Below are 14,265 nucleotides of genomic sequence, written 5' to 3'. Positions count from 1 at the left end.
AAATGGCAAGATTTCATTACTTTTTATAGCTGGATGGCATCACTGATTCGATGGACGTGAGTCTGAGTGAACTCCGGGGGTTGGTGATGGACAGGGAGGCCTGGCGTGCTGTGATTCATGGGGTTGCAAAGAGTCGGACACGACTGAGCGACTGAACTGAACTGAACTGAATATTCCATTATGTGTGTGTGTATAAACCACAATTTCTTTATTTATCACCCATCAATAGCCATTTAAGTTGTTTCCATGTCTTGGCTATTGTAAATAGTTCTGCAATGAACATGTTGTTGTTTACTTGCTAAGTTGTGTCCGACTCTTTGCAACCACATAGACTGGAATCCGCCAATCTATAGGATTCTCCAGGCAAGAATACTAGAATGGGTTGCCATTTCCTTCTCCAGGGGGTCTTCCTGATCTGAGTCTCCTGCATTGGCAGGCATATTCTTTACTTCTGCATCAGGAGGGATGACTGCAATGAACATGGGGTGCATGTATCTTTTTGAGGTAGTGTTTTAATTTTCTTCAAAGATTTGAAAGTGAAATTGATGGGTCACATGGTATTTCTATTTTTTTAAGGGAAAATTGTTTACAATTTCACATTTTTTAAATTGCAGGTATTTTTATATGTTGCTTTAAATCCTGTTTGGAAGAAAATGTGATATAAAACTAATAAGCACTATTTAAATATTTGTATAAACCTTGATTTTTTCCTTCACTTGAGCTGGGATGTTTGAATTTAGTGTTTCTTCAGACATGACTTAGCAACTGAACAACACCAATAATTTTAAAAATACAGCTTTAAGAATGATACAGCAGAAATAACAACATAAACATGGTTGAAGGTGATGCCACAACTGTCTTTTTTAATCGTCTTTTTGCACTTTGTGGGGTTGTAGATTGAGTTGCGGGACATATCATTCTTTGTATCTTATTTCCATATAAGATGAATACACACTCGTCTATTCTAAATTTTATTCAGAATAAAAGCAGCATGGAAGAAATACATCAGTGGTACATGTGAAAAAGAACTTGATTCCTCAACAAAATCAGTCCTAACAGGTCAGGAGTGGACCTTGACTGTGCTCCACTTTAACTACATTCAAGTACCTGTGCAGATAAGTTAGCCTGTAGAACACATTAATGAAACAAATGAAAACAAGCAGCTGATAGAGCCAAGAAAATCATCTGTAGTCTTAGTCTGCATGAGATGGGGCCAAGTTGCTTTTGATCCAAGCTTGGAATTTCCGGGTTAATAGGATGTAGATTCCAGGTTTCTTGGCATCACCACATTTGGGACCTCCAGAAACTAAGGCATGAAAGGCACCTTTGCAGACCAAGGGGCCCCCTGAGTCACCCTGGAGAGAAGAAAACGGGCAGATATTTGGCAAGAAGACGTTGAACTTTTTGGACCATCAACTGTTAATAACCATCAAATGATTATTAATCTGGGTCATTGGTTTCTTTGTGTCCTGCAGAGTGCCTGCTACAGCCCCTGAGCTGTACAGGTTCTCTGTATCTCTCTCTCCACCGAGAACAATGGTTCTGTCCATTTGTCTCTCTGCCTCTCTTTGTCCATGTCCCTGTCTCGAAGACTATGTATATGTATATGTCTTTTAGCATTCGCTGGGATTGTTGAGCTTTATTCATTAAGAAATGGGAGACAAGGAAATTTGAAATAATCCACTGAAATAAAAGAAATTTTAAAATTAAGAATTTCATTTTGGTGCTCATGGGTTGAAATCAAGTTGCTATTGAGGCTGACAGAAAAAAGCAATGTATTAGAGTAAATGTCTTGGTGGTGAGCACTCTACCTTGTCTATTATTATTTTTCCCCATTGTCATATGATTGAACATGGGGCTCTGCACATACCCAACACTTAGTAAATACTTGCCCAATAAACAGATTCTTGAGGACTCACTCTGACAACAGAACATGTAACAAAAGTTCTGTCAAGGAAAGTGACAAGGTAATAGAGAAGGAAGCCTGGCCTTTCAGATACGGAGCTGGGTTTTTAATCTAAAGAGCAGCCTTTGCCTTTGCTGCCATGCAGTTCAAAAACTGTACTTTGTGCTTGGTTGGCCATGAAAATAGAGATTTGGGGGTGACAATCTTGGGGTATTACTGTCACACATGATCTTTGAGATCATCAGATCCTCCCCTTAAAAATGCTTAATATAGTATGATGTGAATTTTTTTTTAAGTAATCCATCTGTGCTAGGTAGCCTTCGTCACCTGTTAACATGGTGGTGGTTTAGTCGCTCAGCTGTGTCTGACTCTTTAAGACCCCATGGACTATAGCCCACCAGGTTTCTCTGTCCATGGGATTTCCCAGGCAAGAACACTGGAGTGGCTTGCCATTTCTTTCTCCAGGGGATCCTACCGACCCAGGGATTAAACCTGATCTGCATTGCAGGAGGATTCTTTACCTACTGAGCCACCAGGGAAGTCCTTTTTTTTTTTTTTTTTTTATGCCTCAAGAAACAAAGAATTTGAAAAACATGACTGTTTAGTCAGCAGTCAACATTATTTAAGAAACACAGAATATTGAATATACATTTGAGCTTTTTGCATTTGAATTTTATAAGACCTCTCTATTAATTAGTTTAGGGGCTTACCCTGTGGCTCAGCAGTAAAGAATTTGCCTGCAGTGCAGGATATACAGAAGACATGGGTTCGATCCTTGGGTCTGGAAGATCCCCTGGAGGAGGGCATGGTAACCCACTCCAGTATTCTTGCCTGGATAACCCCATGGATAGAGGAGCCTGCTGGGCTACAGTCTATAGAGTGGCAAAGAGTAGGACACAACTGAAGTGACTGAGCGTGCATGCAGATATTGATTAGTTTAAAACTGGGGTGGGTCAGGGATTGAGAGATTATTTTCTAGTCACCACTTGTGATCTCAGGGTTGGTAGGCTTTCTAAGGAAGGTAGTACCCCTCAGAGGAAGCCTGTAGAAGTTATCAGATATAGTCCATGACCCTGCTTAACAAACATTAATGAGTGCTAACTGTGTGTTTCACAAGTTCTATGGCTTATTTGGAGTGGCAGATGAGAAAGCACAGTGAAGGCTGTGCAGGATTGGAGAGCGCCTTTGCGGAGTTGTGATGCTGTGCTCGCCACGCCTCTCCTCCTGTGTGCCGATAGAGCTTGACTGTAGCTCAGCACCCTGCAATGCCTGTTTGAGTGAGGGATTCTTACCTGACAGGAATCCTTCTGGCCTCTGGCGTCTCCTGCACATAGCATGGTTCTAGTTATAACAGGGCTGTGGTTGTAATAATCTCGGCTGTTGCACGTTTTTCGACTTATAACAGTGACAGTGACTTCTCGCAGGGTATCAGAAAGGCTTAAGCCTTCTGGGTCAGTGGCTCCCCAGCCAACAACCTGGCATTTTGTTCCAGCTTTAATATCATTTTTAGCTCTTGGGTGGAGCAGTTGGACATGTCTGTTGAGTATTGCGGCCGTGTGAAGCTGACAGATTGAAAAGAGAATAAACGATCGTTTGTCCCCAGTAGTATTTTGTGATTAGTCGGAGCGATGTATGTGTGGTCCCTCTGTTCTCTGAGGGCGTCCTTTTTCTTGAATCTACTTTGGTGGTAGCCCGCAGCTGCATTTGTGGTTGTTGCTTTTCTGAACACACTCTTCATTCCCTTTAGAGCTCAGTGATGCTCAGGGAGGAAGCTTACATAGAGCAGGAATTTTGCCCAGTCTCAAGCCAACTGGCCTTTGCTCTGCATTGGATGATTTTCTGTGGAATAACATCCATAGGTCATGACTTTGAGGGCTGGGCTCTTTCCTGCTGGATAGGACCCTTGAGTATGGTCTAGACTGGGTTTGGACTGGACTTAGTATGGTCTAGACTAAGTTGTAACTCACTTCTGTGTCCCTGAAGTCACTTGCTTGGCTCTGTTGTACAAGTGACTTTTACTTTTCACTTGCTAATGAGAAAAGCATTGGGAGAAAAAGCTTGCAGTGTGGATCCTTGAGCCTGTTGGGATGTTCTCCTCCCACGAATGTGAACATCAGAGCTGTTTTTCCTTGTATAAACATAGCCCAGGCGTGTTTATGATACATTCTTTTTTCTTTCAAATGGAGTACAATGAGCCCTAATAGAATATGTCACAACACATCACCTTGAACAGAGGGAGAACGCTAACAAAATGCTTTGTTAGATGATTTAACAACTGAACTATGAGGTATGTTGGAGAAATTGAAGGAATGCAATGCTACATACCTTAACCAGCATAATATCATTTGATTTAGGGGCTAATGCAAATCCTGGGAATCGTATGAATTTTTTAATCTCAAATGTTTGCTTGGAGGCCTCATTCTTTGAGAGAGAGTGTGCTCCTAAAACCACTTTGGAAGACTGGCTTTTGGCAAACCTAAAAAAAGCGAAAAGAATAGACACACAGAATGATTCCCCAATCTTCCAGTGGGAAGTAGAAATGGTGGAGAAGCCACATACATACAGGAATAAGGACCAGCTTCAAGGTAACCTGTGCAGGATTAGCTGGAGTGACAGAGGTCATGGGCCCAATAATGAAAGGATGAAAACAAGGGCCAAATCCATCCCAGTCCAATTCCCCAGCTAGTGCTGTACTGTGGGGGGAAAGAAGGAGAATCCTAAGTGACTGAATTCAAGTTTATTCACCTTCCCAATATTAAATATTTTAATAACTAAAAGGAAAAGACTCAACTCTGGGCTCCCCTGGTGGCTCAGGAGTAAAGAATCTGCCTCCAATGCAGATTCGATTCCTTGGTGGGGAAGATCCCCTGGAGAAGGAAATGGCAACCCACTCCAGTATTCTTGCCTGGAGAATCCCATGGACGGAGAAGCCTGATGGGCTACAGTCCATGGGGTTGCAAAGAGTTGGACATGACTTAGTGACTAAACAACAACAAAGTCAACTCTACACTTGCTAATCTGGTATGTCTAAATCTTATCTCAGGGCAATAGGGAGAATTAAGATCCATTCTCATATGTTCTGTCCACTCAATTAGAAAGATGATTCAGACAAGAAAGGAAAACTTTCCTCTAGGTGAAAAATCATCTGAAATAAAGGTACTTTAGAGTTAGTAGCCATAGATAATTCCATGGTGGAGATTTAGAGGATAAAACTGGTGAGTCAGATGATGGAAACAATACTTTGTTTATTTTTTTTTAAATCCCTGCTGCTGCTGCTGCTAAGTCGCTTCAGTCGTGTCCAACTCTGTGCAACCCATAGACGGCAGCCCACCAGGCTCCCCCGTCCCTGGGATTCTCCAGGCAAGAACACTGGAGTGGGTTGCCATTTCCTTCTCCAATGCATGAAAGTGAAAAGTAAAAGAGAAGTCACTCAGTCGTGTCTGACTCTTAGCGACCCCATGGACTGAAGCCCTCCAGGCTCCTCTGCCCATGGGATTTTCCAGGCAAGAGTACTGGAGTGGGGTGCCATTGCCTTCTCCAGTCATATACAATTATAGTATGCCAATGTTTCAAAAGTTGATCTGATTTATTGTATGTTGAGTAAAATTATATTCACATCATTATGAAAACAGAAAATTATTTTTGAACTTTCAACAACACCTTCGAGCTGTTTCCAGACTTCCCTGGTGGCTGAGATGGTAAAGAGTCTGCTTGCAATGCAGGATACCTGGGTTTGATCTCTGGGTTGGGAAGATCCCCTGGAGAAGGAAATGGCAATCCACTTCAGTATTCTTGCCTGGGAAATCCCATGGACAGAGGAGCCTGGCAGCCTACAGTCCATGGAGGTGCAAAGAGTCAGACATGACTGGAGTGACTAATCTTTCACTACACTTTGGAACCATTTGCATTCTACAAAAATGTCCCATTTTTATGCATGTTCTCAGGAAACATCCATCTTTGAATCCTTTTTTGGAACAAGGAAGGTAATAAAAAAGAATTCTATTTATTTGTATGTAACTATTTTATTGTCATATGGAAAAGGGTCAGGGCAGATTACAATAAAAACACACATATCTGATAAACACACATATATGCTGTGCTGTGTTGTGCTTAGTTGCTCAGTCATGTTCGACTCTTTGCAACCCCATGAACTGTAGCCTGCCATGGGGATTCTCCAGGCAAGAATACTGGCGTAGGTTGCCATGCTCTCTTCCAGGGAATCTTCCCAACTCAGGAATTGAACCCAGGTCTTCTGCATTGCAGGCAGATTCTTTATCAGCTGAGCTACCAGGGAAGCCCAAACACACATATATATAGATGAATAAAGATTAGCAAAAATTAAAAAGAACACAGAAACATACAAAAAAAGGAAGAAAAGTTTGTTTCAGGTTTGGGGAATCAGTGCATGACTGTGCTTAAATGCGTTTGTGTATGGTAGGGCTCTAACTGCTGGGAGTTAACACTTTGGGGTTTCTACCAAAAGAGTTTATTTTGGTTTATTTTGGGAATTTCAGCTCTATTTGTTGAAAAATTCGCCTGTTGCAAAATCAGGATGGGGATGAAATTTCTCAAAGGATGTGGATTGGATTTCCTAGGATTGATTCAAACTCAAATTCAGTGTACCTGCTAAATCCAAAGCTGTGGAGGGGAAGGATAATATAAAATCCCTGGGGCTACTGATAAAATAGAAAAGACAGGTATGTACATAAATAACTAACACGGAAAGGCAGGGTGATATGAATGTGGGATGTGGAAGATGAATTCTGACTAGGGGAAGGGTGCAGAGAAAATGTCTGGTTTTCCTTCATCTTTTATCAATGTCCTTGATCCGTTAATGACTTTGAAGTGTTTTGTTTACTTTTTGTCTCCACTGGGACACGTGAATACCAAAAACAACTCAAGCAGACCACGAATGTTTTTTGAATTTTCCATTGCTAGATACAGTTCAACTGTAATCTGTACTACAAAGGTCAATATTTTCTGCCCACAGGATACCTGGAATTACCTGAGTCCCAGAATCCCACCTCCTTAGCTAAATTCAGGTTTGAATTCCCATGCAGGAGAAGCAACAATACCAGCGTCTCATTTGCACAGCACAGTGTTTCCCTATGGGTGGTCCAAAGACCAGCTTCAGAATCATCTGGAGGTGTTTGGCTGCATGGCAACTTTATAAGCCTCATGCCAAGTCACTTCAAGCCTCTTACTTCCTCTGCCAGTCTGCCTTGGCACTGAGCAGTGTTTCTGCTTAGACCCATTCCTCTGGGTGTGACAGTGAATGTAGGTTTCCTAATTTTTTGACGTCTTTTGCATAAGAGAGGAGGGAATGACCAGGCTGTCAGAGACGGGCTATTACGATTTATTCCATCAACATGACTGGATCATGAAATTTGTTCCTGAGTGATTGCCATGGAAGATACAGATACACAGATATTAATATAATGCTGTTGTTCAGTTGCTAAGTCATGTCCAACTCTGCGACCTCATGGACTGAAGCACACCAGGCTCCTCTGTCCTCCACTGTCTCCTGGAGTTTGCTCAGATTCATGTCCAATATAACATTATAACATTAGATAACATTTATTAAATTATTTTAGTGTGTCAGGTTTTGTGCTAAGCATTTTACATATTTTCCCTCATTTAAACCTCACCATAGCCCAGTGAGGGAGGTATGATGATCATCCCCATTTTGCAGATGAGGAAATTGACAATCAGACACATTAACAAACTTGAGAAAGTCCCACTGATACTAAGCGGAGGCTCCAGGATGCAGAGAAAGTAGGATTAAAGCTCTCTTAGTTTGAACCCAAGGTCTGAATTTGTAACCATTCTACTATGGGAGCCTTGAGAGATTTGCAATGGAATGAGGGCATGTGGAAGGGGTGGAGGTGGGGTTCTATCTATGATATTTGCTGGCTAAGTAGGTGACACGGCTTTCCTTGTGGCTCAGCTGGTAAAGAATCCACCCACAATGTGGGAGACCTGGGTTTGATCTCTGGGTTGGGAAGATCCCCTGGAGAAGGGAAAGGCTACCCACTCCAGTATTCTGGCCTGGAGAATTCCATGGACTATAGTGGGGTCCATGGGGTTGCAAAGAGTCGGAGTGACTTTCATTAAGCAGGTGACATGATGGGGCAAGTGTTCAGTGGGAGAAGGCATTGGAAGAGACTCAGGAAGACAGTAGACAAGACTTGGTTAGAGTTTTGCTTCTGATAAAGTGAAATGCTGAAAATAAGATTATATAAGACACCTTTTTCTTTTTGCCAGTTTCCTTTTATAATCAGCATGGCAACTAACAAAGGGGCCTAAGTGAAGAACTTAGTGTGGATGGGTAGTGAGAAGAGAACACCCCAGATTTGGCCTCCTTCATCATTTTGCTGAGAGAAGGGTCTAGTGTTACTAAGCTATTCCCACAGGATACTTGGGAGTACATTTGTGGGAAGCCACCATTGAACTATTTCATAAATATTTTGGATTTCATAAAGTTTAATATTTTTCCAAGCACCAATATGCCTACATTTTTACACCCAAGTGTCCTGTAGAGGAAATCTGAGCCACATATTCTGGAGTTCCTTTAAACTCCAGCCATTTAAAACAATATTTAGCAATGTTGTTTTGTTTTTTTCTTTAATTCCAAGATTCTTTTTTCCCCATTTTTCAATTTGTGAATGTATTTCTACTGAATCAAGTTCATTTGCCAAAATTTAGAATTCAACTTAATAATACTATTTATCTTTGGGTAGTTGGCTATCCACTCCAGTATTCTTGCCTGGAGAATTCCATGGACAGAGAAGCCTGGTGGGCTACAGTTCATGGGGTCGCAAAGAGTCGGACATGACGGAGTGACTAACACTCTCACTTTTCTCCTTTGGGTAGCCCTTTACGGCTTACAAAGGATGTCACATAATGTGCTTTTAGAGCTTAGCAAAAAACAAAAAACCCTTCTTCTCCAATTTATTTCCCTTTTTTCTATCCAGCATTTGTTCAGCATTTATAATAAATCAAGCTCCATGTCTGGGAGGGTATAATTCATTTGAATGTGTAACCACAAGCATATCTGAAGTGTGCGTATTTGAAATTGAATGAACATTTATCGATGGTCACCCTTTGCCTAACTGGTACCCAGGGGACAAATGCCCTAGAAAGGACAGAGTGATGTGGACACAGGTGTTATTTCTGTGACAGCGAGAACCCCGCTTAAATGAAGTAGCCATGTTAAGTCAGAAATTAGTGGCTTGCTATTTAGAAATAAAACAGAGGTTCATACAGTTTTCAGGCTTCAAAATTTCTTGTTTGTCTTCAAATAGTCTCATTAAAATGGGGGCCACCAAACAAAATCCCCAGTATATGAAAGCAAGGTCAATTCCGTTGTTTCATTTAGGTATATAACTGATGCCTAGAGAGTAAATGCTTATGGCTAAGAGGTTCTTAAGTGTAGTGCCGTCATGTTTGTAAGGAAAGGGGAAGGCTTATCTTTTCTTGTTTTTTAGCTTATTCAGGCAAGAAAGATAAAGAAGAAACATACAAATAAAAAACAACTCCCCCAAACCAAAACAAGCAAATAAAACAACAAACACCAAAGTAGTTTTCTATTGCTTTTCCTTTGGTGATGTTTGCAGCATCCCAAGAAGGGTTTTGGATATTTTTAGCTGAAGTAAGAAGACTCTGGACAGTCCCTTGGACTGTAAGGAGATCAAACCAGTCAATTCTACAGGAAATGAACCCTGAATATTCATTGGAGGGACGGACGCTGAAGCTGAAGCTCCCAGTACTTTGGCCACCTGATGCGAAGACCTGACTCATTGGAAAGACCCTGATGCTGGGGAAGTTTGAAGGCAAGAGGAGAAAGGGGCAGCGGAGGATGTGATGATTAGACAGCATCACTGACTCAATGGATATGAATTTGAGCAAACTCTGAGGCACAGAGAAGCCTGGCGTGCTGCATTCCATGGGGTTGCAAAGAGTGGGACACGACTTAGCTACCGAACGACAGCAAGAGAATCCTAGAGTGAGAGCTTATAGTCTGTCTCTACAAATACTTTCATTTTAGGTATCCCAGAAAAGTACTCATCTCCTCTTTTTCTGTATAAATCATCTAGACTTTTTCTTTTTTTTCACCTAAGGAGAAGGCAATGGCACCCCACTCCAGTACTCTTGCCTGGAAAATCCCATGGACAGAGGAGCCTGGTAGGCTGCAGTCCATGGGGTCGCTGAGAGTTGGACATGACTGAGCGACTTTGCTTTCACTTTTCACTTTCATGCAGTGGAGAAGGAAATGGCAACCCACTCCAGTGTTCTTGCCTGGAGAATCCCAGGGACGGGGGAGCCTGGTGCGCTGCCATCTCTGGGGTCGCACAGAGTCGGACACGACTGAAGTGACTTAGCAGCAGCAGGGAAATTGTTGCCCCTTATAGCTGTGATTCCTAAACTGTGAACTCAGGCCTCTGGGGTAGGCATTGAGCAGGAGAGTTAAGGTAAGGGTCTAAAAGTCTATAAGCAAAGCCAATCTATTGTAACTTATCTGTTAAGTATTTAAAATATTTAAATAGATAATATTTAATCCTCAAAACCCCATGAAGCAGTTATGTACTACCGTTATTATAACCCATTTTTAAAATAGGGTGCAAAGTCAGGATGTCTGATATCCCCTAACAAGGTCAGGAACATTGCTGCTTCAGTTATAACTGTTGCTGTGTTCCTTGGCATTACATGAAGGATTTGAATTTGTCTATTAGGTTGTCTAGATCTCCCAGAAAGGTAGAACTTCGGGCAGAATCAAGGATGTGTGAGACGGTAAAATCGGCTCCACCAATTGGTCAGTTATCACAGAAGCTAAGGGTAAATCGAGGTGGTGCTAGTGGTAAAGAACCCTCCTGCCAATGCAGGAGACGTAAGAGGTGCAGGTTTGATCCCTGGGTCAGGAAGATCCCCTGGAGGAGGAAATGCCAACCCACTCCGGTATTCTTGCCTGGAGAATCCCATGGTCAGAGAAGCCTGGCGGGCTGCAGTCCATGGGATCACAAAGAGTTGGACGTGACTGAAGTGACTTAGCACACACAAGGGTAGATCGAATTTTTTCCCAGGAGAGGCCAGCTTCTTTTCTAGGCAACTTGAGGGAACACAGCGAGTAATACTCACCGCAAGTGGCAGTGGGCTGCTGTGAGCACCCACTGAGGATGGATCAGCACTCCCCCGCAGATGTGGTCGCCGCCATACTGCAGGGACGCCATAAACGGCCTGGAGTGAGGGGACACTTCTCTCCCTCCAATAATCTCCATGTTGAAACCTGCCAAAGAAAACCAAGAGTTAATGGAAGAGATCTAAGTGGATTATTTCTCTTAATTCTTTTGACAGTCATTATGTCATTTTCTAAGATTAAAAAAAAAAATCTTCAGTCACCTAATAGTGATTATGATTTTACTGATGAACAATTGCATGCTACATTGTAGTTTATTGGGATCTACATGGATATAAACATTATTTTCATTTATAATGTGATAACACAATCACTAGAAACTCATTGAATGCTGACAGGTGGTAGGTATAGGAGATACTTACACTCCGGAGTCATGTAAGTCCCGGCTAGTAGGAAACATAGAAAAAAAGAAGAAAACTTAGTCATGTTAGTAGCTTAGATTTAAGAAGCCCAGATGAAATAGTCTGACTGTATTGGCAAAGGAAGAAGAGTCTGAAGGTTGAGTTTTGATTTTGCAAATTTAGCCTTCTCACCACAAGCGTTTTGGTGGTGAAAAGTTTTTCACACCTAAGATTAAAGGTATGTAGTTTGGGGAGTTTCAGAATTATGCTTTTAGGACTTTTTGAAACAAGGTATGTGTGCCATAAAGAACTCATTTCCAGAGTTAACCATTTTCAGTATCTGTATAAGTACTCATGTTATAAATGTTGAGAGAATAAAAATTATCCAAACCATAAGAACTCAATGTAGTTGCAGACAGAATTCAAAGATGTTCATTGCTCTAAAGTAATACTTACTATTTTTCCTGGCAGAAAATGGTGCCTATCATATTTAGTTTCTATTTTTCATTTGGACATAGATTTATTACATAGAGAGACATGGAACCTTGCACAGATCATGGTTGCCTTACAATAAGTCTTAGCTAAAGCCTGAATATCATCCAGAGAAACCCATATGTTTTGTAGCAAGCTTATTCCTAGACATGCCATTTTCTCTAAATGTGACCAAATTTGGTTAAATTTTAGTTACATTTTTGGGAGATTTCATAATGTTATTAAAGGGGAACATTGGCAACATATTTTTAAATTCTGAGTCTCTATTTTACTCATTTTTAATTGAAAATGACCATGTGTTTATCCAGGGTCTTAATAATAATATCTTTTCAAAATCAAGGACTGCACTTTGTCACTCTCCCCAGGCACAGATGAAATGCATTGCCAGCCTTTCTATAGTACTTTCTCCTTTACTACAAAAGATATTAGCCTTAAGCTTCTGTGAGATTCTGTCTATGCTGGGTGCTGATCACTAGGGCAGATGTTATTAAATGAATAGAGACAGGCCAATCAGGCACCGCACAAGATCCCAAGCACGTTCTAAAAACACTGACCAAAATTAACCTTTAATTAACAGATCTTATTTTCTTTCTTCTGAAATATTTGCATCCTTTTATTTTTTTACAAAAATAAATTGAAATCCAGAGCTATTATTCTTGTCAGATTGCAAAAGACTCCTACTGAATTGTTTTCTAGCAAGACAGTAGGAATAATACTAATAATTATTATGCTTGCATATTCTCCATTAAATTTAACAAATGTCTTAAATATTCCTAAAATTCTCTTTACATGATCATTTATATGTTTTCATGTCTTGTGTCTGTGTGGAAGGCAGGTCCATATCTGTGTTACAATTATAGAAATTGACTCAGAGAGGTTAAGTAATTTGCCTAAAGTTACACAGCATACACGCCGGGTCAAATCAATTGCCTGATCTAAAATAAGTTGTATGTTAATAAATATACCACCAGAGCACAAAATATGAGAAATATCCTGTTTGTACCTTATCAGGATGCAGCAACAGTAAAGCTCTCCTGCATAGTAAATAAGAAGAATGAACAAACCCAATGCAGAGTGGTGACTTCCTGTCTCATAGACCTGGTGAGAAAAGCAGAAGCCAGATTAAGAAAAGCCACAAGCTTAATAAAGGAAATAGCCGTAAGTTCCTGTTACTTTTCAAGTCATCTTTGTCACTGTTGGTGTGCCTCGATGGAGCCCTCATTTTTTTTGCCACTTTTGCAAGCTGTGGAGTGGACGTGATGATGCCAGCTCCTCAACTCTATCACGATGATGTTGGGAACTTAAGCAAGATCATGTGACACGTGGAAGTGATTTAACTATGAGGAAGAAATGAACTGTGCAAAAGGCAAAACTTTATTCCTTCATTTCTGGTGGAGCGGGGCATGGTTAAAAACATCTCTCAGCTGCTTATTTCTGTGTAGCAAGGACTAGCATCACATACGTTTTTACAAATTGCTAGGTGCCGGGAGCCGGCATATTGCATATTGAGTGCATATTGCATATTGAGTGCAGCACTTTCCACAGCATCGTCTTTCAGGATCTGGAATAGCTCACCTAGAATTCTATCACTGCCGGGAGCCAGCGTGAGGAACTCCGCCCATGGCAAAGGTCATGAGGAAGGAGGCTCGGCATACGCAAAGGCAGGATCGAGCCTCAGGAGTCCCCCTGGAAATTCTCGAGCATCTACCCCCAAAACCAGAGTCTGCCTACTTTCTGCTTTGTGCTTTCACCTACACCTCTGACTTTATGGTGGGCTGTCCCCCACTACCTCTCTCTGAAAAAAGAGTTAGCTTACAGCTCCAGTTAATAATTCCTGGGTGTGACAGTGTTTCAACCTACAAACTCCTTTGGAAATCCTCTAGCCTGCCTGATTAGGTTTTTCCGGCCACATGTGATTGCTCAGAGCCTCCCAACTGTGAGAGGCATGAGATGTTCTAAACTGTCTAAATACAGAGTCCTTTGAGCAGTTAAAAGATTGATTAGAAATTGTATTGGTGAAGGGTTTTTCACTTGTTGGGCCAATGTTTGCTGCTAAGTCTCCATACCCCTTACCTACTGTGTCCTTGGCAGTGTATTGATTGATATAATGGGTGTATAGAAATGTAAGTAGTAGCTTGAATGTTTGTAACCTTGGACCCTTGAGTTAATTCTTTTTTGTTGTAGCCCACCACACCTTTGCCCTATAGGAATGCAACTTTAATGCTTTTGGAGGGTGGCGCCTGCCTAATCATCTTTAGAGAAAAATAAGTTTTCTGAAGAAAGGGTCTTAAAATGTTAACAGGCCTCTGGGCCAGAAGATGATGCAAATCACC

General features: G+C 41.3%; 1 protein-coding gene across 1 annotated transcript; it reads right to left on the bottom strand.

The window, feature by feature from the left end:
- Positions 1-833: 833 nt before the first annotated feature.
- Positions 834-11,608, bottom strand: GZMK (granzyme K). The gene is made up of 5 exons (XM_005887371.2): positions 11,462-11,608; positions 11,042-11,189; positions 4,232-4,382; positions 3,199-3,468; positions 834-1,355 (listed from the first exon to the last, which is right to left on the bottom strand). Exons 1-5 carry the CDS (start codon positions 11,523-11,525, stop codon positions 1,194-1,196), a joined length of 795 nt encoding a protein of 264 aa, XP_005887433.1. The 5' UTR covers positions 11,526-11,608; the 3' UTR covers positions 834-1,193.
- Positions 11,609-14,265: the final 2,657 nt, after the last annotated feature.

This window comes from Bos mutus, chromosome 20 (genome assembly GCF_027580195.1).
Source record: "Bos mutus isolate GX-2022 chromosome 20, NWIPB_WYAK_1.1, whole genome shotgun sequence".
In the NCBI taxonomy this organism is placed as follows: domain Eukaryota; kingdom Metazoa; phylum Chordata; class Mammalia; order Artiodactyla; family Bovidae; genus Bos; species Bos mutus.
This window is presented reverse-complemented; position numbering and strand designations above follow the sequence as displayed.